Source organism: Heteronotia binoei, chromosome 12, assembly GCF_032191835.1.
Source record: "Heteronotia binoei isolate CCM8104 ecotype False Entrance Well chromosome 12, APGP_CSIRO_Hbin_v1, whole genome shotgun sequence".
Classification (NCBI taxonomy): Eukaryota; Metazoa; Chordata; class Lepidosauria; order Squamata; family Gekkonidae; genus Heteronotia; species Heteronotia binoei.
Window position 1 is genome coordinate 1440886 of NC_083234.1, and position 23173 is coordinate 1464058.

Below are 23173 nucleotides of genomic sequence, written 5' to 3' on the forward strand. Positions count from 1 at the left end.
TTCAGGGCCCTCAACCATCTCTCCCAGTATACCCGCAGAAGAGCCCTGCACTCAGTCAATCAGGGTGGTCCCCTGGCTGTGCTGTTCCCCCCAGGTCAGGGCCTCTTCCGCCCTGGCTCCAACCTGTTGGGACTCTCTGCCAAATAACACCCATGCCCTGCGGGACATGATGCAGTTGTATTTAGTTATTTAATTTGTTTTAGTGTTGAAGTGTTTTAATGTTTGATGTCCACCATCTCAGGGACAGTCTTTTCAACCAATCAGTCCATCAGTCCACCAACCCCGCAGCCTCCAGGCTCCCTGCCTGTCCCCCTCCCCCGGATCAGAGGTGGGGGGGGGGGGTGGGCCGCACCTGCTTCCTCTGTGCTGACAGTGAGTTCCTTGCTGGGCTCACTGCGGCCAATCTTGTTGAAGGAATACATGCGGATGCTGTAGACGGAGGCAGGGTGGAGGTCCACGATGTTGGCCTGGTTGATGGTGGGGGAGATGTTGCGCGTGGATTGCTTGAAGTCCCAGGAATCTGGAAGGAGGAGGAGAAAGCAGTGGGTCTTTACTACTCTCAGATGATGATGCCCAGAAAGTGCCACGGGGGGGAGGGGGGATTCTGCTTCCTGAGGGAGGCAGAGGCTGGGAAGGCTCACAGGGCACAGGCAAGGCGCTTCAGGGATGGCCACAAGAGGTCCCCTACTCCACCTCGTCCAGCTGCTGCTACATAGCTCCATTCAACAGGGCAGAGAGGCTGAGGCCTTCCCCTGAGGTTGCCTCCTGGCTGTTCTGGGGTTCAGAGGATTTGTGTCTGTCTCTCTCTTCTGATTGCTAATCTGGTGCTGTGCTAAAAGTATGTTTTTTAATAAACCTTCTACTATTTTGAATGCTGGCAGTAAAGTTCTGTGCCACATAGTTCCCCCAGCTGCCTTAGATCGCAGTACTGTGAGACGGGCTCCCAGGCAGGAGGGAGGCACACAGGTGGCTGGCAGGGGTGCCAGTCCTCCAGGGACTTGGTAGCAGAGGGGCCAGGCCGCAGAAGTGGACAGGGGGGTGGAGAGTCCTCTTCCTCTCGGTCCGGACCCCTAAACTGAGCAGGTGGTGGCAGCGCACCCTAGTGGCAGGAAGCAGAATAGCACCTTCCAAGGAGGGGCACAAGCCCAGGAGGAGTCTGAGTCTGAAAGTCCCAAGCAAGCTCCATCGCACTGCCATTCACACCCCCCACACCCACACACCCCCAATCAGTTCACTGCCCACAGGGAATATGCAAAGGGTGGCTTTTTTGCTCAGTGAGCCACTCGCACTGCTGCCCACCCACATTGGAGAGATTCTCGGAATTGCTCTTCACAGTTCACTCTGAAGCACTTGGTGTTGCTGAAAATTTTGCTACTTCCCTGTGTTATGAGCAAGTACAATAGCTCCAGGCCCCACGTAAATCTCTCTGGGCACCCCCTCCCCTCCCCACACCTCAGATCTGGACACTGTCTCCTCCCCCCCGCATTCCTTGGCTTAACCAGACAGAAGGGGGCAAGGGACATCTTGGAGACCAGCGAGCTTTTGAGTATCAAAGTTTCCTTCCTCCGATGCTTTTCTGCAGCAGATCAATATGCCCCCCCCCAAAAAAACCTTTAACCAGGCAGAAGTTCCAAGCAGCCCTCCTCGTGGGAACACAACGGCAGAAGCCAAACCTACAAGAGAGCCCATTGTGCCTGCTTCCCAGCTCTGGGTGCCAATGCGGGTGGGTGGGGGTGAGATGAGACGGAGGCTGCTCGCCTGCTCCCACTGGAGCATCCTGCAGATTTAGGAACCCCCTAAGGAGTGCAGGGGGCCAGCAGGAAGACCAGGATGGGAGCGAGGACAGCCTCCACTGATCACACCACCAGCAGGGGCTAAGCAGATGTCTTCCTCACACAAAAGCAGACGGGGGAATGTGGTGGTGCTTCTTGTAACAGCACTGGAAACGTAGAGGAGGGTCTGTGACTCAGAGCTGGGCACACCCAAAACCCCACGTTCCATCCCCAGCAGGCATCTCCAGTTTCAAAAAAGGCTCAGGGCCCAGGGGAGGGGGAAGGTCCCCTGGAGAGCTGCAGCCACTGAGGAGCCACAACGCAAGGCCTCCTCCTCCTCCTGCCAGGCCTCAGGTGATGTGCCCTCCTGGACCCGGTTCTCTCCAACCAGCTGTGAATCCACCTGACTGGCCTCTAGCCCCCGTTTAACCAGTCTGCTGCTAGATGAAATGACATGGGAGTCTTCCTCAAAAGGCTGGTTGAAAGCAAGCTCTGTGCCCCCCTCAGCATTCCTGCAGTTCCCTGGCCTCATAGCCTGACCTCAACTGAAGAGCTGCGGCTCTAGCCCAGGAAAGCTCCTACAGGAATGAAGGGTGCCAACAGACTCCTGCTTGCTTTTGCTGAAAGAGGCTCGGAAGGCTGCCACAGTGCTGCACACCAGAAAGTCCCCCGTTCAAAGTGAACCTTGAGGGTCCCAGGCACAGCACTCCTTCTCCCTCCCTGCAAGACAGGGCTGGCTGACGAGAGCATCCTGGCAACAGAGCTCTTTGAAGTACCCCAGGCTCTGCCCCACTCACCAGACTTGTTCTTGTACTCGATGTCAAAGCCAGTGATGATGCTGTTGCCGTCAAACCTCTGGGTCCAGCGCAGGTTCATGCTGCGGGCCTTCACTTCCCGGATCTCCAGCTCAGGGGGATCTGGGGGCTCTGAGGCAAGGAGCAGGAAGTCAGGAAGAGTAACTCCAACCACACCCTCATGGCGCCTGCTCCCCAGGCCTGTCTGCCCCTCAGAAAAGGCAGAGCAGAATACAGGAGACGCCGTGGGAGAAGATGCTGGCTGAGGCCCGAGAACTGGGAGAAGAAGAAGACCCCCCCCCCCTCCTTCCCTCCCATGCCCAGGAGGGCACCAACTCTTGTGGGTACTTCAGTGGGTTAAGCTGGGCAAACGGAGAGTTCTTTGCACTCTCTCTGTCTAGGGCAAAAGGGCAAGAAAGACAAAGGGAGGCCATGGGGTGCAGGACATTGTTGCCGGGGGTTAAAAATGGCTTTTTAAAAAACCAGAGAGAACCCCAGAAGCTCTCCCTATGAATGGCTCCTGGTCCCAGCAGTCTGGAATGGAGCCTCCATGGTAAGACGCAGCAGTCTGCCACATGGGCCAGATCCAGCAGGGGGCAGCAGTCACCCTAGACCAGGGGTGGCCAACGGTAGCTCGCCAGATGTTTTTTGCCTACAACTCCCATCAGCCCCAGTCATTGGCCATGCTGGCTGGGGCTGATGGGAGTTGTAGGCAAAAAAACATCTGGAGAGCTACCATTGGCCACCCGAGCCCTAGACTTCTCCAGTTGGGGGGCTTCCTCTGGCCAGATGCTGGACTGGAGGGAGGGCCCTTGTGGCTGGCCCAGGAGGGAAATTCTCAGGGCGGCCCTGCAGAAGGGAGCGGTGTCCGGCTGCCTCCTTGAGCTGAACAGCAGGACGGAAGAAACCACATGGTCCTAAAGACCAGCGAGTTGGGTTTGTGGACTCTGCAAGCAAATGACTGGCCTGAGTGGGAAACTGCCAGGAAAGCTACATGCAGACCCCACGCTGTGCTCAGTCATGCAGACAATCCAGCTGCTAGATTTCAGTACCTTGGACAGTGAGCTGGATGAGCCCTCTGTCTTCCCCATAAGAGTTGATGGCATGGCAGGAGAAAAAAACAGAGTCCCCGCGGTCAGCTGGCTTGAGCTAAAAAGAAGACACCGTCTAATCAGCAGCCTCATCCTTGCAGGGCAGCCCATAACACAAGGCAATGAAGCTCAACCCCCTCCTCTCCCCTGCCTGCCTGCCTGTCCGCCACCTCCTCTGAGAGAAGGCAGGACAAGACAGCAGAGGTGGCCTAGTTGCCACCTCCTGTGCCTCTAATAAGGCGTGTGGCCCAGGATCTCGGGAGCGGCGCCTCCTGAGATCACGCCCAGCGACAAGAGCAGCCCTACACAAACAGGCCCCGAGTGGCAGCTGCTCACCTTCAGGGTGGAGATGACCTCGTCCCCGTTGTCCTTGGTGGCGATGGTGTAGCGGATGTTCCGGTCGGGGTCAATGACAGTGTCCCCCTTCTCCCAGCGGATGATGATGGGCCGCTCGCCTCGTGCCGTGCAGTTCAGCTCCTTGGCCTGGCCCTTGATGGCGATGGTGGTGTTGGGGTGAGAAGTGACCATGGCGGGGACTGCGCAGGAAGGAAGGAAGGAGCGAGTGGGTGTGGGCCAGGGGGCGAGGGAGAGCCCAGCCAGGACACAAGCAAGGCATGCTGGACGGAGCCCTCGGATACCAGAATCTCTCATCCCCGCTTTCCATTCAGGAAAAGGGGGCCTGTTCCAGGGAAGCCCTGAAGCCATCTCTCGCTTCCTGACAGGCCAAGAGCCTCTGGCCGGCAGGGCCGCAAGGTAGCCTAGAGCTCCATGGGGCTGCTCTTCTGGAAAGCAGCCGTCTCCCAGGGGGTGAATCCAGGCAGGCAGGCAGGCAGGAGGTGGACTGGCATGAGACAGATGGCGCACATGGCCGGTTCTGCCCACAGATGCCCTCCAGGGCATAGACTTGCCTGGTCTGCAGTCTGAGATCTGTTAGCTCTGGAGTGCCAGGGACTTCCTCTCTGGGGGGTCATGCGACATCTCCCACTGGAGAGCCAGACCCCCTCCCTCCCCCCCCCCCCCCGCAGTGGTCCAGATGAGGCTGGCATCACATGTGGAGCCCCGCAGTCTCTGCCCTGGTCCTTTCTCCAGTGCAGACACACCCACCATGGGGAGTCTCCTGCAGATGGAAATGACTTCTGTTTTGCTGTAATATAAACATGAGCACAGAGCCCCGCTGCGAAGGTGCCTGCCGACTGCCTGCAGACACCTGCAGATGCATCCCTGTGATTTCAGTCTAATTTCCACTCCCAGCCAAGGAGCGGGGCGTAGCAGACGTGTGTGAGAGAGGGAAGGAGAGGGGGGTGGGTTCCATTCATTGCTTCGCACGTACCATCTCCACCAGTTCTAGCCAAATGCATTTGTAGCAGCAGCCTGAGCGCTGCATCCAGAAGTGGAAATGTTTCCTTGCACTATACAGCTTGGGTCATAAAATAACAAGGCAGATAAATTTTATAATGCAGAGTAGAACACCCGGATATACAATAAAAGGTGAAAGACAAATAACCAGGCAGAGGTTATAATGAAGAGAAAGCCCCAGCGAGAGAGACAGGCCCAGATGAATTACTGACTACGATTTTACACTCTCAAGGCTGTGCCGTGGAATCGTTTCCCATCTGAGATCTGCATAATCCACTCAGAGGAACCTGGGCAGAATGCAGAGGCCTGGCACTGCAGAGGCTGGAGATGCAGCACACGTGCAAAGGGGGCAACAGGACAAAGGAGTCCGCTGGAGAGGCCCCTTGGCCAGGATCTCTGGACAGCGGCTAGTCAGGGGGCACCTCAGCTGGCCTGGCCTGAGAGCTGGGAGGTAAAGACACCTGGCCAAATGCAGCCCTCCCTCCAAGCCTGCAACAGCAGGCGGAGAGGAGGAGGAGGAAGCATTTTTGTGGAGCCTCTTCTTGGGGGTGGTCATGAGAGCCAGAGGAAGAGAGAGAGAGAGCAGTGACCCACCCAGCTGGGGAGTCCAGCCCTGCCTGGAAACTGAACAACCCTAAAGAGAGCCAGTTTGGTGTAGTGGTTAAGTGTGCAGCCTCTTATCTGGGAGAACCGGGTTTGATTCCCCACTCCTCCGCTTGCAGCTGCTGGAATGGCCTTGGGTCAGCCATAGCTCTCTTATCTGGGAGAACCGGGTTTGATTCCCCACTCCTCCACTTGCAGCTGCTGGAATGGCCTTGGGTCAGCCATAGTGGTTAAGTGTGCAGCCTCTTATCTGGGAGAACCGGGTTTGATTCCCCACTCCTCCGCTTGCAGCTGCTGGAATGGCCTTGGGTCAGCCATAGCTCTCTTATCTGGGAGAACCGGGTTTGATTCCCCACTCCTCCACTTGCAGCTGCTGGAATGGCCTTGGGTCAGCCACAGCTCTCGCAGGAGTTGTCCTTGAAAGGGCAGCTGCTGTGAGAGCCCTCTCAGCCCCACCCACCTCACAGGGTGTCTGTTGTGGAGGGAAAAGATATAGGAGATTGTGAGCGGCTCTGAGAGAAGGACAGGGGTTAAATCTGCAGTCTTCTTCTTCTAAATACAACTTCCAAGGATCATTAAATAAATACTATAAAAACCAACAAAATGTGTGATGAGTTATTTATAAATATTCAAAATGACATCAATACCAACACCTTAACAATAAGATTTTTCTTGCAGCAGACTTTCTTTCTTTAGTTTTTTATTTGGGCCTCCCCCCAAGGGGGCTCAATTCAGCCCCTGCTCAAGAGGAGACCACTGGGACATGACAACAGGCTCTCCACTGCCAGACTGGGCTCCAACTTTGCTTTGCTGCTTCAGAGAAACAGCTGCCCACAGCTGGATCTACAAAACTACAGCTTATAAGAAATAAAACCATTAAACTATAAAAATGAAAACGGGCAGCAGCAGTTGCATCATGAATGCTTTAGGCTCCACAAGGATGGGCAGGCTGAGGTAAATGCCCCACCTGAAGGCCTGGCGCAGTGGTGGGGAACAGTGGTTCTTCAGATGTTTTTTGCCTACCACTCCCATCAGCCCCAGCCATTGGACATGCTGGCTGGGGCTGATGGGAGTTGTAGGCAAAAAACATCTGGAGAGCCACTGTTCCCCACCCCTGGACTGGTGGAACAGCTCCGTCTTACACCCCCCCCCCACCAGGACAGGGCCCTGACCACCACCCTCCTGGGACTTTTGACTGAGCCCATTCCTCTCCCCCCCATCCATCCATCCATCCATCCATCCATCCATCCATCCATCCATCCATCCAGGCCGGAAATGGGAGGGAACTGCAGAGTTCACCACTTTATTTTAAACTAATGCACTATGCATTTTGATCCTGATTTTGTGGTTTTATGACACAATAAATAAGCAGACATCCTTTGGGCCAAGAAAGAGGAGGAGGAGACTGGATTTATACGCCAACCTTCACACCGAGTCTCAATGGGTCTTTCCTTTACCTTCCCCTCCCCACAACAGACACCCTGTGAGGTAGATGGGGCTAAGAGAGCTCTGACAGAAACTGCTCGAGAGAACAGCTCTGAGAGAATTCTGACTGACCCAATATCATGCCAGTAGCAGCATGTGGAGGAGGAGTGGGGAATCAAACCCCGTTCTCCCAGATTAGGGTTTGCACAGTTAACCACTACACCAAACTGGCTCTGTTGGTCCAGTGAGATGTAGATGTTGATCGAGCGTGTGCCAGGCTCTTCAGGGCGCATATAGGGAGAGGCGGTGCCTCAGATATGTCAGTCCCAGGCCACACGAGGGTTTGAAGATCAACACCTTGAAATGGATCTGATACTCCACTGGTAGCCAGTGCAAGTGGCATAACAGCGACTGAATGCCCGCCCACATGGATGATGGTGCTGTCAGCTGACCTGCCACTATGCTCTTTACTGCCTGGAGTTTCTGGGTCAGTCTCAAGGGCAAGCCCCTGTAAAGTGAGGTGCAGTAACCAAGTCTGGAAGCTACCATTGCATGGGTCACTGTAGCCAAGTCCTGGGATGAGAGGAAGGAGACCAATTGCCTAATCTGCTGGAGGTGGAAAAAGGCAGTCCTGCAACCACGGTGACCTGGCCTCCATGGAAAATGAGACATCCAGGATCACCCCCAGAGTCCTCACCTTCTGGGCCGGTGCAAGTGGCACACCATCCAGGGCAGGCAGCCTGACCCCCCCCCCCCCCGACTCAGGTACAGGACTCCCTCTTTGCTGGATTGAGTTTCAACCAGCTCTGCTGCAGCAAACCAGCCCCAGCCTCCAAAGGCCTGGTCAGGTCCTCTGGGTGGAGCCCAGGCAGCTGCCCAACAGCAGACAGAACTGAGTGACATCCCAGCCCAAGCCTCCAGGCCAACTGGCCAAGGGGGCACATATAAATCATAACATCATTGAGTTGGAAGGGACTTCCAGGGTCATCTGGCCCAACCCCCTGCACAAGGCAGGAACTTCACAAATACCTCTCCCCCCTAGAGACTCCTGGTCCATGCCCAGGAAATGGCAAAAGACCTCCAGGATCCCTGGGCCCAAACTGGCCTGGAGAAAAATTGCTGACTGACCCCAGAGTGAAAATCAGCATTTCCCTCGGCATGTAAAAAAGAGCCAGAAGAACTAAGCAGTGATGCAGCCCTTCCTGCCCTCCTTCTCATGATCTGCCTAATTCACAGGATCTTTATTGCGGTCAGATGGCCATCTAGCCTCTGTTGGAAAACTTCCAAGGAAGGAGAGCCCACCACCTCCCGAGGAGGAAGCCTGTTTCACTGAGGAACCACTTTAGCTATCAGGAAGTCCTTCCTAACGTTGAGCCGGAAACTCTTTTGATGTAATTCAACCTGTTGGTTCTGGTCTGCCTTTCCCCCATTTCTGGCAGATTAGGCAATTGGTCCCCCATCTCTCCTTTCAGGACTTGACTCATGCAATAGTGGCTTCCAGGCTTGATTACTGTAACTCGCTTTACATGGGCTTGCCCTTGAGACTGACCAGTGGCAAACCAGCTGACAGCATCACCTGTGTCAGCATCCGATCAACATACAGCATTGGCCAGAGGATCGCCTCCTGCGGCACACCACACTCAAGCGGGTGCCACGGAAAGAGCCTCTCTTCAAGCACCACCCTCTGCCCGTCACCATGGCAAAGGAGGGAAAGCACAGAAGGGCAGTCCTCCAAACTCCTTTGTCGGTGAGGCAGTGGGTCATGAGATCGTAAGGGACCATGTTGATCTAACAAGAGCAGCAACACAGACCTTTCCGGATCCACGTCTGTGAGGGCAACCAGTGCCATCTCCATCCCGTGACCAGGGCAGAAATGGGACTGGAAGGGGTCAAGGATAGATGCTGTTTGGCCCCCACCCTCTCAACTGCCTGGTCCAGAAATGGAAGATTTGAACTGGGCCAGAATCACTGGGTCACTCTGGAGTTGGTTTCTTTAAGAGCAGGTGAAACACTCTTAAAGAAACCAATGCTCTGATTTCCCCCCCACCCCTGAATTTGTATAGAGAATGTTTTTCATGCCTATTGGAAAGTGGCTCCTACTCTAGGGAAGCCTTGGCAAAACATGGTTGTTCATAGCTAGCTCACCTGTTAGAGGCTGGGACCATCACCCCTGGAGACCCCTGCTTGATCAACACCCAGCATGGAATAAAGACTGCTGGATCATTTCCACAGCAGTGTGATCTTGGGCAAATGAAAGGACTATATCTGTGGCAAGCTCTATTGAGCTCTGGTGTGGATGGATTCCCTGTTTACATTATTGTTCCCCTTGTGGGTTAAATTATTCTTAAGGTGTTGGTGTTAATGTAATTTTGAATATTTATAAACAGCCTTTTTTGTAGCAGGAACTCCTTTGCATATTAGGCCACACACCCCTGATGTAGCCCATCCTCCAAGAGCTTACAGGGCTCTCAGTACAGGGCCTACTGCAAACTCTTGGAGGATTGGCTACATCAGGGGTGTGTGGCCTAATATGCAAAGGAGTTCCTGCTACAAAAAAGCCCTGTTTATAAATAACTCATCACACTTTTGTTGGTTTTTGATAGTATTTATTAATTTATTTAACCAGCAGTAAAGCCCATTGTAGGAAGACATACAACAGGCCCTAGAAAAATATTCGGGAGGGGGGTGATGAATGTGATGATGCAGGAAGGAAAGAAGGAAGAATGAAAGGAAAAAAGAGACAGAGAAAGAACGGTAGGAAAAAGATGGAGAGAAAGAGAAATTGAAGGAAGGGCTCCCTTTTACGCACTCTGTCTGCAAGACTGCATCCCACCTCCCACTGGCAAAAAGCAGCTTCCTGCTCTTTTCCGGCCCACCAGGCAGCACCGCCAAATGCCCAAGCCCTGGGCCCTGGCTGTCTGAGCAGGCGTTCTGCCTTGGCAGCTGCCCTCCCAACCACTGAAGAGCACACAGCGACCGACCGACGCAGGCTCAGGGGGCAGGGATTAAAAAATGCAAGGCATATGCAAACAGTGCAGTAATAGATGGTAATGACACTCTGCAAAGGCAACACACAGTGTTCTAATGGGGCGCAAGAGGGTTTAATGAGCTGCAGCGCCTCTGTTTTCCATGGCGATATAATTCAATTAGCAGTTCAGAAGGGCTGGGCTTTCCACTGACTCCGTCTGTGGGGTGGGGGCACGCCTGGGAGTTCGCTGAAGCTGCAGCCCCCGCCATGAAAGACAGAGGGCACGGAGCACACCAAAGGCAGGGGCAGAGGCAAGTCTTCACTGAGGACTGGGAGAGGAGGGGAAAAGCAGAGCCCAAGAGAGCGGATACGGCCCAGTCCCTCGGCAACAACCCCCAAGAGCAGACTGCAGCTTTCTAAGCAGCAAGAGCATGGCTGCATGGCATGGGGCGGGGAGATGCAGGAAACTGAAGGATGGAAAGAGACATGCGGGAAGACGAGGGAGCCTGAGCCAGGATGAGGGAGGGCGGGTGACCCACCAAAGGCAAGCATCAGCTCTCTCTCAGCCACTCTCCCTCCCTCCCTCCCCCTGCCGGGGACCCTGGAGGACAGACAGATCAGCCAGCCAACCAACAGGCCCTGATGCTTTCCTGCACCACTGGGCAGCCCGGGGCCCACAGCTCCAGCAGGCCCTCCTCAAGCCCCCGCTTGCCTCGGGGAGACGGAAGGCAGCTAAGGGTGGGCACCTGGGCAGGACGGCCTTGGCTGGCACGCAGCAGCAGCAGGAGGAGGAGGGTGGGGGCCTGGGCAGGAAGGCCCTGACTGGCACGCAGCAGCAGGAGGAGGAGGTCTCTCTTCTGCTCCTTTTGCTCAGCGGCAGCAGCAGCAAAACGACTACAGAAATCGGGGCCCTCTTGGCAGCGGAGGCAGGCAAGCAGCCAGAAAGGGGGTGGGGGTGGAGTTTCAGCTGGCCCAGCAAAGAGCTTCTCTCCTGTGGCCACCATGCCTGCCTCCTCTCCATCCTGTGCCAAAGGACCAGGGGCTCACAGACAATGCCTCAGGTGGAGGTTGGGGGGGGGGGGAGGTTGACTAGCCCAGGGGTCCTGGGAAGGGGGACTGGCTGGGAAGCAGAGCACTGGGGGGGGGCACATGGGTGCAACAACACCATCCCTTCAGCAGGATTCTGTTCTTCCCAGCAGACCCCACTGCTACCTCCCACCCCGGCCAAGAGGCACTCCTGGGCCATCCCATGACCACTGCTGCATCCAGCATCTCCTCCCAGACCATTGTCTCCTACCAGACAGGCAGAGAAGCTGCTGAGAACTGGGGCAGGGGACTGGGGAGCGAGACCTCCAAGGGCTGAGCTGCCCGTGGGGAAGAGCTGGGCATGAGGAGGACTCTGGCTGAGGGCCCCAGAGGGTGAGGGGCTGGCTGGGCCTCCCTCCCCTCCCCGCTGCCAGAGCCCTTGTCTTTGCAGTCGCCACCAAGCAACACGCTGTCCTCCTTCCAGGCTCCCCTGTTCATACCCACACAGAAAAGGGGTGATGCCACTGGGGGGCTGCGATGATAAGGGGGGGTCCTCAGTCCTGAGCCCGCAGCTGAGAGCTGGCCCACGCCCGGCCAGGGCTGCAAAGAAATGGAAACAGCCCCAGAGGGAGGGGGAGGGGAAGTGGGTGCGCAGGTGTGTGTGTGTGTGTGTCTGAAGAGCCGGCTCAATGATGTTAATTTGATTGCACCCATTTCAGCTTCTTGTCTACCCTGATTAACTACATTTCACCTTAACTGAAGGATGAGATTAATTCCAGTTGCCTGGAAGCCATCAGGGCTGCTTGCGGAGTCTCTCCAGCCCCACCCCTGCTGCTGCCCAGGGAGGGGAGGTAGGCGCTGGGGGTCCAGCCCCATGGCCATCCTGACAACAGCTATGCATTCTGCCACCTGCCACGTGAAGGGATGGTTGTCTTCACCAGACCAGGCCCTGATTCCTCTTTCCAAGGGGCTGCCCCACCAGCCCAGGGCAGACTCCTGCCTGGCCTCTGGCTAAGCACCCCGCCCGCCCTCCCCCCCCCCAGCTCAGCAGCAGCCTCCCTTCCTTGCTCCTCTGAAGCTCAGGGCAGGAGGGACTTTGCAAGCCCCTGCCCAGGGGGCCCCATCTGTCCAGCCAGTCTCCAAAGACCCCCCCCCCACCTCGACACCATCTGCTCAGGGGAGGGGCAAAACAGGACATCTCCTGCCCTGGCCGTTCTGCCCCCGCTCTGAAGTAATCTCTGGCAGGACTTCCACCAGGCTCCCAGCACCAGCATTAGAACCATCACAGGATTACAGTTGTAATTGATGCATCATCAGGACTCTGGAAATCCATGACACAGGTGAACCTGCAGGCTACATGTGCGGGGGAGGGGGGAGAAATGCCCTGCCCCATTTCAAGCTCTCCTGAAGATGGCTGCAGAGGGTGGCAGCCTGCTAGCCAAGCGTTCAAGCTCCCTTTTGATTCTCAAAAGCTTTGGTCCTGAAAACCCTGATCTCTAATGTGCTACAGAGAGCCAGTTTGGTGTAGTGGTTAAGTACAGGGACTGGGTTTGATTCCCCACTCCTTCTCCACAAGCACCTACTGGAATGACCTTAGGTCAGTCACAGCTCTTGAAAGAGCTGTTCTCTCAAGAGCAATCCTCAAAAGAGTTCTCTCAGCCCCACCTGTCTCACAGGGCATCTGCGGTGGGGAAAGGAGACTATGTGAAGGGCAGGGAATAAATCCTCTCTTCTTCCACTGGACTTGAGTTAAGGAATAAACAAGGTAGGAGGCATGGGATGGAATGGCAACTCTGAATATTTCATTTGGGTAACTGGGGTATGGAAGATTCCTTATTACCTTGCCATCAAATTAAGAATTCCATCACCATTATAGCAGATTTCATAAGGCAGCGTTGTACCGTTTCCTCCTCTCTGAATTTGGCACAGGGAAGGGGGATTTCACCTAGCAGCACGGCTCAAAGCGGATGACCCTCCCATCCCAGAACCACCCGTCCCAGCTCCCAGGTGAAGCGGTGGCTGAGGGCTGCAGGCCTGGCACTCTGAGGGCCCAGACAGAAGTGCCTTCACACGCCCTGCCCTGAATGAGAAGAGTCAGAATCCAAGCAAAGCCGAGAGGGGGGACAATGACCCCCCTCCTCCTCGCCCTGCTGCAGAAGGCACAAGAGCTCTCTTGCAAGCACCCTCCCTTTCTGGGCCAGGCCAGGCCAGGAGGAAGGGCTCCAGGGACCACCTTCTCCGCACAAGCAGACCCCCACCCCGGCACGCCAACTCCACCCAAGAGCCAGCAGACTCTGATCGCTTTGCCAGGGGAACGGGCTGGGTAACCCCCAAGTCAGGCCTCTCTCCTCCCTCCCAGGCTAAACTCCCAGGGAACGGCCAGTGGGAAAGGGCCGGGCTACCCTGCTCCTCGATATGGGGGGGGGGGGGAGAAGGAGAGGAGTTTCTCCCAGGGTGGCTGCCTGCAGGGGGCACCCAGAGGCTCCCATCCCGTCCCATCCCCCTGGCCCCCTCCCAGCCCCTTCAGCTTACAGCAAAAGTCCCTGCTGGCAACGATGCCTTCTGCAGCCCCATCAGGACCCCACAGCTGACAAGGTGCCTCACAGCACTTCCCAGCCACCCTGTGCCGAATTAGCCAGACTGCTTCCCCCCTCCCCCCGCCACCACCATGATGTAGATTGATCGCCTGCTTTTATTAAGGACAAAGTGTTGTTTGATAGTGTGAGGGAATCCGGTTCCCCAGGGGAAGAGAAATCAATTCCGCTCTCTGCTCCTGGCACAGCAACGAAGCCTTCCTGGGACAGACAGCCCCAGATCTCTGCAGGCCAGTGTGGCTTGCAGGGAGGCTTCTCCTCCTGCACCACCATGCCCAGGGCAGGAGAGGACAGGGAAGGCCCGGCTGCGAGGCAGGGGGGAGGTTCCCCTGGGGGCCTTCGTCCTCCTGGTGGTGGGTTTGCCCGCCAGACACCATCTCCAGGCAGATGCTGCCCCCCTCCCAGCCGCAGAGGTCCCCTCCGGACTCACTCTTCACAGTCAGGAACATGGACTTGCTGATGTCTGTCCCAACGCCGTTGCTGGCCTGGCACAGGTAGTAGCCAATGTCCTCCTCCAGAACGTGGCGGATGAGCAGGGAGCTGTTGGGCAGGATCTGGATGCGGCCCGTGAGGGGGACTGGGTGGTACTGCTGGGGATTCCCACTGCCTGGGAGGGAGGGAGGGAAGCACATTGGACAGCCCTGAGGTGTTTCTGCGCCACTCCAGCACCCAAGGCCTGGATCCTCTCACGGCCTTGGAGCTGATAAAGCTACCCACCCGCCAGCTGAGATCACCACTGGCCAGCTAGTCCGGCATCCTGTGCTACACAGGGGCCAATCAGTTGGCAACCAGAGGACACAAAGGCCAAAGCCTGCTCCAAGCAGCCGCATTTAAAGGTCTCCCGCCACTGAGGGGAGCAGAGATCCCAACAGACAGAATTCCCATGCAAAGGAGTCCTCACAAAGGGGCCACAGCTCACCAGTCTCGGGGTCAGAATAAGGACATGAGAGAAGCCCCCCCAGGCCAACACTCTTGTGTCTGTCACACAGGGGCCAAGACCCCCCAGAGGCCATCAGGAGGCCCACCAGCAGGGCCAGAACTCCACCCCCAGGCACCAAGACGACAGAGCATCCCTGCCCCCTTCTTGACCTTACAGCTAAGGGCCACTCACAGACCTCTCCTCCAGATGTTTCTCTGATCCACCCCCTGCCCAAACACACCTACCTTTTGCATGTTTCCACATGACCTTTGGAGGAGGGTAGCCGTCCACGGAGCAGTTCAGCACTCCTGCTTTCCCGTAGATCCCATCCTGATTGTTGGGCTGCACCACAAAACGCGGAGGGACTAGGGAGAAGGTCAGCCACCATGAGCACCGGGGACGGCCACGTGCTTCCAAATCTCTCCAAGCCCCTGCTGCTCACTTCTTCCCAGTGCCCCCCCCCGCCCAGTCCTTGTGCTCTCCCACTCCGCCCAGAATCCAGGGCTTCAGTAAGACCACAGGGGCGACAACATCTCCTGCTGCTCTGACACTTATCCTGCAGCTTTTGCCCTCTGGAAGGGCTGCAGCCAGCAGGCGAAGAGCCACGTGTGGAAAAGAAGCCCATTCCTGGCCCAGAAGGCAGCAGAGCAAGGGGCTGGAGAGGAGAAGCCCCAGGGAACTGTCTCCCCCCTTCACCGTGGTCAGCAGGAGGAGGAGACTCACTGTTTTCTGACCCATGCATTTGCCCACCACACAACCTCTTTCCCGTAAAGAAAGGAAAGGGCCAAATGCCTTCTTCTGCTGCCTCTTTGGAAGCCTATGGGCCCCCTTCCTCCTACGGAGCAGACAGAGCTCACCGAGCGAGCAGCACTCCCAAAGCCTCCTTGCCAACTCAATGGCTCGGGGGGGGGCCCTGCCTGTGCTCCCGTTTCCTTCCACATCTCCACGGGCAGCCCCCTCCACCTGCTGCCCTCCTGGGGGAGGCTTCTAGGGGCAGGGGCAGAATATGGTGGCTCCCCTCCAGCATGCAAGCCCACTCCCGCCACGCCCTCACCTCTCACAATGAGCTGCCGCTCACGGCTGACGGTGGCAGCATCGTTGCTAGCAATGCACGTGTAGTTGCCGTTATGCTTGAGGGAGACGCTCGATATCTGCAGGGAACTCATGAATTCCTTGCTCTCAATGGTGACACCCGAGCCAGAAAGGATCACCTGCCCATCTTTCCTCCAAGTGATGCGGATGGGCATATCACCCGAGGAAACCACGCAGGGGATGTAGAGGAGTTGTCCAATGGAGGCCGGAGGGAATTCGAAGGGCTGGATCAAGGGAGGCACTGCCAAGGAGAGAAGCAGAGGCATCACATCTGGCCTCAGAAGACCAAGCAGCAGGAGAAGGCCTCACCCACCCCCACCCACCCCAAATGGCCCTTTCCTGGCCAGAGAGACCCAGCACAGCCCCTCCCCCCGCCCCGCAAGGGCTGCCTCAGGTGCAGAAAAGGGTTGTGGACAGGGGAAAGGCACTGCCTGAACGATGCACGAGGAGTGGAGGACAGGCTGGGGAGCAGAAATCCACTCCCCAGTTCAAATCTCCCTTCTGCTATAAACCCTTCAGGTGCCTTAGCTTAGGCAAAGCACACCTCCTCTGTGTGTGTATGACCTCACAAGTTCTGCATTTTTCTAACCACTGAGATGTTGTCTGGGTCAGGTCCCTTTGGACAAGAGTGCTCTGGAGGTATCTGGTGTCCATGTAGGACGGATTATATTTCCAGAGAGGCAAGTTGAGGCCAAGGGAGGTGCCTGAAAGCTGTACGAGCTCAGAGCCTCAGAGAGGGAGAGAGGGCACACACACAAGCACAACAGGCAGGGGATGCTGTCTCTTAACATCAGGAAGGTTGTTGTAGAACAGCTTTTACAGGAAAGCTAACAGGAGAAGGGGCGTCTCCCATCTGGGAAAACTCATCCCCCAGGAATGACAGCGAAAAGTTTTCACGTCACATTGGTGGGGACAGAGGTGGAGTTAAAGGCCACCTTCATTATAATTTCCCATATTTTGTTATGTTTTCTGGTCCTTTTTTTTTTTTTGCTTTCATTTAATGGCAGATTTGTTCCCTGTGAGGGGAGGGGCTAGTCCTCCTCTTCCGGCCTGGAGTTTTAGGGGACCCAGGAGTAGCAGTTGCCCGTTCTGGAGGGAAAAGGGTAACCAGGCCTGGGTTGGGGATGAGAAGCCCCTCCCTCTCCATGCCTATTCTGGCACCCATGAGCAGGGAGCTGGTTCAGAGACAACATGCCGATGGTTATGGGCATTCTGTTCTTATAGTGATCATTTACAACAAGTTTTAAAGAGATAAGAAGATTGCAGTGGCATTGTTGGGAGTAAATTTTATTGTTATGGCTTTAAAACACAAACAACAACAATGTCATTAGAAAATGGAAACTTATAATACGGTGGAGTATTAATCTTTGTTGCTACAACTGCAGAACGTGTGGGAGAGGGAGAGAAGCATCACGGGTAATCCCGGGCAGGAAATGCCCCCCCAAGCAGAGCGGCTGGGGGGCAAGAGAGGGAGAGAGACAGAAAATCAGGAGAAATGCCAAGTGTGTGTGTGTGTGGGGGGGTGTTACTACTGGCACGGCAAAAGCTCACAGATCGAAAGTCTGCGGCAGGCAAAGCTAGCAGGAAATGGCTGGTGGGTGGGGGGTGGGGGGGAGAAAGAGCAGACTCTCAGTCAATGCAACAAAAGTCCCATGTCCCACCTAACTCCTCCTGTGCCCCAACACTGCGACACACCCCTGCACTTGTGAGCCACGATGTTATGGAACCTTCCGCTGTTTTTCATGGCCAGGTAGCCTTCTACCAGTCAAGAGTGCCTGATTTTTGTTCCCTTTGACTTTTTTCTATTTCAAATACAACCTTTTAATAAAACCATGTGAAATGTTGCTGGGGTGGTTCTTTGTCCAGGCGGCTTGTAATAAAACAGGCTCTTTCAGCCTGGGCCCCCTTGAAGTCTCAGCACCCTTTCCAAAGCCGAGCTGGCAGCAGAGGTTTCCCCCTCAATGATGAAGTGGGGCAGAAAGGGGCTGGGGGGAGCAAGGCAGTCTGGGCCAAGGGGCTGGCCTCCCACTCCAGGGCACCCCCCACTTCCACAACATACCTGGTTGATGAGCATTCAACAACACATGAAACTCATCTAGGGGAGACCAAAAGAGCAGTTGTGAAAGGTGAGGGGGTTTAAAGGAGATGGGTCTGCCAGCGCTAGGACCCTCTGAGACAAGAGGTGGGGGGAGATTATGACTCAAAGAAGGTATAGATGCGGAAGCTGGTGGGATGGGGAGAAACAGTGAGGTAATGTCACCCTAGAGGCACACTTGCCCACCATGCAGTTTATAAGGGAGGGTGAAGATTCCATGGACAGAATCCATGAAGCATTCTTGCGAGGGCAACAGCAGGAGGAGGAAAAGGCACCTCAGTGAATGGAGGAGCACCCAACACAGGAGGAGGGCATGTGGAAAAAGGTAACCCGCAGAAGCAGGACAACCAGGAGACATTCGGAGCCTCTGTTGCTAAGCTACAGGAATCGCCCCATAGCAATTCTGGACCACTGCGACAAGGGCTACTTCCCCAGTCTCCACAAAGCTTGATGGAAATTTCTCAGGCCCCGTGGTGAGAGGGCTCGAGCTTCTGCTCCCCAATGCAGAGGAGGCATGTGCTGGTAATTGGGGAACCCCTACGCTAGAGCCCAAAGTGTGCCAACCAGACTTGTCTGCTGGGGGCTCACATCCAGGGCGTGACTGAAAGGACAGGGAGACTCCTCAAACCCATGGATTATTAGTCTTTTTTGCTGATCCATGTGGGTACAAATGATACTGCCCAGCACAACCCAGAACATATCCCAAGAGACTATGTGGCTCTGGGTCACAGGGTGAAGGAGCAAGGAGCGCAGGTTGTGTTTTTATCAGTTCTGTCAAAGGCCATGGCAAAGAGGGGGGGGGGGAAATACTGCAAATAAATGACTGATTACGTAGATGCTGTCATAAAGAAAGGTTTGGATTTTTGGACCATGGATTATATATTTTTGATGAAGCTCTACTATCAGGACATGGTTTGCACCTCACAAAGGTAGGGGAAAATGTTTGGTAAGAGCCTTGCAAACCTAACAGAGAGAGTTTTAAACTAAATCCAATGGGAGAGCGAGATAACAATTCAAAGCCTAGTGCAGTGCCAATGACCGGAGATAAGAATGCTGAAGTTTTGTGGGGAGTGGCTCATATACTAGATAACATTAACTTGCAGGTTAGTAGAGAAATGACAACCTCAGGAAGCATAAGCCATGGATTCTCACATCTCTGCACTAATGCAGAAAGTATGAGAAACAAGCAGGAGGAACTGGAAGTCCTAACACAGGAAGGAGAATATGACCTAATAGGCCTTACTGAAACTTGGTGGGATGACACAATTGGAATATTAGGACCGAGAGATACAACTTATTTAAAAAGGACAGACAAATAAGGAAGGTTTGTAGAATCTTTCGGGCTCAAGTGCCGTGTTCTACTGGAGAAAGTTTTCCTTCCAGACGTTTCATTCTCAGCTGCGGAGAACATCCTCAGTGGAGTTGCAGCCGGAGCAGGTGCTCTGACCTTCTTGGCTGCTGTGCTTTGAGTGGGGCCAGGGCTGCTGGAGAACTGCTATTTCTAGGCTGGAGGGGGTGTGGTGAAAGGGTTCTCCAGCAGCCCTGGCCCCACTCAATGCAAAGCAGCCAAGAAGGTCAGAGCGCCTGCTCCGGCTGCAACGCCACTGAGGATGTTCTCCGCAGCTGAGAACGAAACGTCTGGAAGGAAAACTTTCTCCAGTAGAACACGGCACTTGAGCCCGAAAGATTCTACAAACCCTAATGATGTTACCAGCCGTGAAAACCTGAAATCTTTGATAAAATAAGGAAGGGCAGAGGCACTGCATTATATGGGACAGTGGTATATACTTGTGAGGAAAGACGTGAATCTGAGCATGACAGTTCACTTGACAGTCTCTGGATAAAAACAAAAGGAGTAAGAAATAATAGTGATATTATGGTGGGAGTCTGCTATAGACCACCAGGCCAGGCAGAGGACTTGGATGAGACACTCCTACAACAGACTGCAAAGTGCTCAACTAGACAGGACATGGTGGTCATGGGAGAGTTCAATTACTGAGACATCTGTTGGAAGTCCAACTCTGCTAAAAATGAAAGATCAAATAAATTCCTGACTTTTCTTGCTGACATTTTCATTTTCCAGAAAGTGGAAAGGGAAACAAGGGGATCTGCTATCTTGGACTTGATGCTCTCCAACAGGGAAGAAGTGGCTGATGAGGTGAAAGTAATGGGCACTCTAGGCAGTAGTGACCATGTGATTTGGGAATTTACAGGGAAAAGCTGTACATAGTCAGACATATAGGTTGGACTTCAGAAAAATGAATTGCAACATGATCAAGAGAAGGCAGAACTGCTTGATTCCCAGCACCAGACCAGAGTCCTTCTTTGGGAGACCCCTGGAGGATTGGCACCCTTGCCAAGCGCCTGCCCTCCCCCTTCCCTGGGCTCCCCTCTTGCAGCAGCGTGGTCTAAGGCGCTTGGGGAAGGGACTACCTTTTAAACAGACAAAACATTTATTTACAACATACAACTATTTACGGGCATTTTAAAATAGTGAACAGAAGAAATAAATCAAACTAGGGAAAAACCCTCCTTCTCTCCCTATTATACAATATTTGCCTTGACCAGACCTTCCAAGACTATATTCCAACTCCAACTGAACTGACAACTTTTAACAGGGCTTTCCCGCCCAAAATCTTCAGTACAAACCCCAGTTCCCGCCCAGGACCTGGTTTAGCTTCTTGCAGCATTCTGGGAGACTTCCTGCCTCTCTAGGAGGCCTCCTCAGCTAGGGTTGCCAAGTCCAATTCAAGAAATATCTGGGGACTTTGGGGGTGGAGCCAGGAACAAGGGTGTGACAAGCATAATTGAGGGAGTTCTGGCCATCACATTTAAAGGGACAGCACACCTCTTTAAATGCCTTTCTTCCATAGGAAATAAAGAAGGATAGGGGCACCATCTTTCAGGGCTCATAGAATTGGACCCCCTGGTCCAATCGTTTTGAAACTTGGGGGGTATTTTGGGGAGAGGCACTAGATGCTATACTGAAAATTTGGTGCCTCTACCTCATAAAACAGCTCCCCCAGAGCCCCCAAAACCTCCAGATCAATTCCCCATTATACCCTATGAGAATCGTTCTCCACAGGGAATAATAGAGTGCCCAGTAGACATTTCCCTCCCCCACCACGCTTTCTAAAGGGGGGGGGAGGGCCTGCAAACCAAATACTTGCTGGGTCCTGTTCCTGCAGAACTTTACTTGCTCTGAAAACCAAAGCAAAAGAAAGGGAGGGGCCGTTCCTGTTTCCTGCTTCCTGCTCAGCCTTAAAGGCACATATTTTAAAACTGCATGGTGACTGTGGGGGGCGGGCTGGGGGCGGGAAGAAGCCTGTAAAAGCGGGGATCTGGGAAGCCTATCCTCAGCAGGAGGGGAGGAGGAATGGACTCAGCCCCAAAGCCTGCCTAGAGTTTGAGAGACTCCTCCAACCACTCCCACACAAACACAGGCCCATAAGTGGGAGATAAAGATCTAGTGCTATAGTGAATATGAAACAGTAAAGGTTGGTGCAAATAAGCAAAAGCCCTGGCGCTTTTAACTATACAGTCCCTACTCACCACCCTTCCCTGTCCATGCTTGGCCCTCTCTATGCTCTCCTCCCAGGTCCCACCCCTCTCTGGGCTAGTGTCCCTCCAAAACCTTCTCACCCAGTCAGAGGACAGAGGGGATCCTGGGAAATGTACGCTTTCTGTTATAACTCCTAGGCAGGCTTCTCTGGAGCCTATAGGCCTCACTAGACCCAGGCCATGACAAATTGGTATAGGGGTGGTACACAACACCTAGTTTCTTTGAATGAAACTATGATGCGGTGGCTAAAAAGCCCAATGCGATTTTGGGCTGTATCAACAGAAGTTCAATGTTCTGGTCATGCAAAGTGATGGTATTGCTTTACTCTGCTTTGGTTAGACCTCCCCTGGAGTCTTGTGCTCAGTTTTGGACACCACAATGTAAGAAAGATACAGACACACTGGGATGTGTCCAGAGGAGGGCGACGAAGGGGGTGAGGGGTCTGGAGACCAAGTCTTGTGAGGAAAGGCTGAAGGAGCTGGGCATGTTTAGCCTGGAGAGGAGGCGACTCAGAGGCGATAGAATCACCATCTTCAAGTCCTTAAAGGGCTGTCATATAGAGGATGGTGTGGAGTTGTTTTCTGTGGCCCCAGAAGGCAGAGCAGAACCAACGAGTTGAAATTAAGTCAAAAGATTTTCTGGTTAAAAATTAGGAAGAACTTCCTGACAGTTCCTCAGTGGAACAGGCTTCCTCCTTTGGAGGTGGTGGGCTCTCCTTCTTTGGAGGTGTTTAAACAGTGGCTAGATGGCCATCTGACAGCAATGCTGATTCTATTAACTTAGGAGGATCATGTGAAGGAGGACAGTAAAGGTTGCATCAGTGGGTGCATCGGTGGAAAGGAAGCACCCTTTCATACATGCCCAGGGAAATACTCTTCATCACTTTGGGGTCAGGCAGCAGATTTTCACCAGGCCAGTTTGGCCAGGGATCCTGGAGGGTTTTGTTTTTGTTTTGCCATCTTCTGGGTGTGGGAACTGGTGAGTCATAAGCAACATGGTACTTCAATAGAACTTAACATTTTGCTTTAGCTTATGTTTGGCAATTGACAGATGCAATACGTCAATTACTCATTGCAAATTGGGGCGGGGGGGGGGAGGGAGACATGGGTCCATGCTGCCAAAGAAGCAAGCTGAAACAGGCTTCCCGCAAGACACAACACTGTAGCCACACCTGCATGGAGGAGTGTCCTGAGGGGAGGGGGCCTGTCTCTGATGAGCTGAGCTACCCACTTAGGAGTACAGTTGGATCCAGCTCTCCTTCTGGGAAACCCGGTGGGGAAAGGGGCCCTTCTTCAGCATCCGCTCGTGCAGAAATTCTCCCCTTTCTTTGGCAGCTGCACAGGTCTCCATGATGAAGGGAAAAGGTCCTAAGTGACTGCAGAGGAACAACTTACACCTTTGTCTGCGTTCTACAACCAGTGAAGTCAGCAGGAGAGAAAGGAACCTGGCAATGCAGAAACTGCTCAAAGCAAAGAGTTGTGGAGCTGATTATGCAAGGTGTCTCCTGGCCCTGACTCAGTGGGGCGATCAGAGAGGCCAATCAGCAGGCAATCTGCCTTCTCCCTTGAGCCCAGAGAACGACTCTGGCCCTCCCTCGGGGGCATCTGGAGGGACGCTGAGCGTAAGCTAGCCACTGGTCAGAAATGCAGCTCACAAACCAACCCCACCCACCCACCCAGGCAGGACCAGAGAGGGAGCGAGGAAATCCCCCCCCTCTCCCTTGTAGCCCCCTAACCCCACTCACTCCCCAGCAAGCAACAGCAGCAGCCACCGTGTTCCGGCCACACAGCCAAGTCTTGCTCTTGAGTTCGTGAGCCCCAGCCAGGGCAGACAACCCAGGCAGCCCGCGCCTGCCTTCAGGGAGCAGCACGCCTCT

At 54.4% G+C, this 23173-nt stretch overlaps 1 protein-coding gene across 1 annotated transcript in view; it reads right to left on the reverse strand.

The window, feature by feature from the left end:
* DSCAML1 (DS cell adhesion molecule like 1) overlaps positions 1-23173 on the reverse strand; it is a 242251-nt gene that overhangs the window by 62144 nt on the left and 156934 nt on the right. The window contains exons 9-15 of the mRNA XM_060250887.1: positions 15603-15881; positions 14794-14913; positions 14060-14236; positions 3994-4193; positions 3619-3715; positions 2570-2698; positions 353-520 (exon numbers count right to left, since the gene is read on the reverse strand). Coding sequence (XP_060106870.1) covers positions 353-520; positions 2570-2698; positions 3619-3715; positions 3994-4193; positions 14060-14236; positions 14794-14913; positions 15603-15881 — 1170 coding nt within the window. The remainder of the gene's footprint in view (positions 1-352; positions 521-2569; positions 2699-3618; positions 3716-3993; positions 4194-14059; positions 14237-14793; positions 14914-15602; positions 15882-23173) is intronic.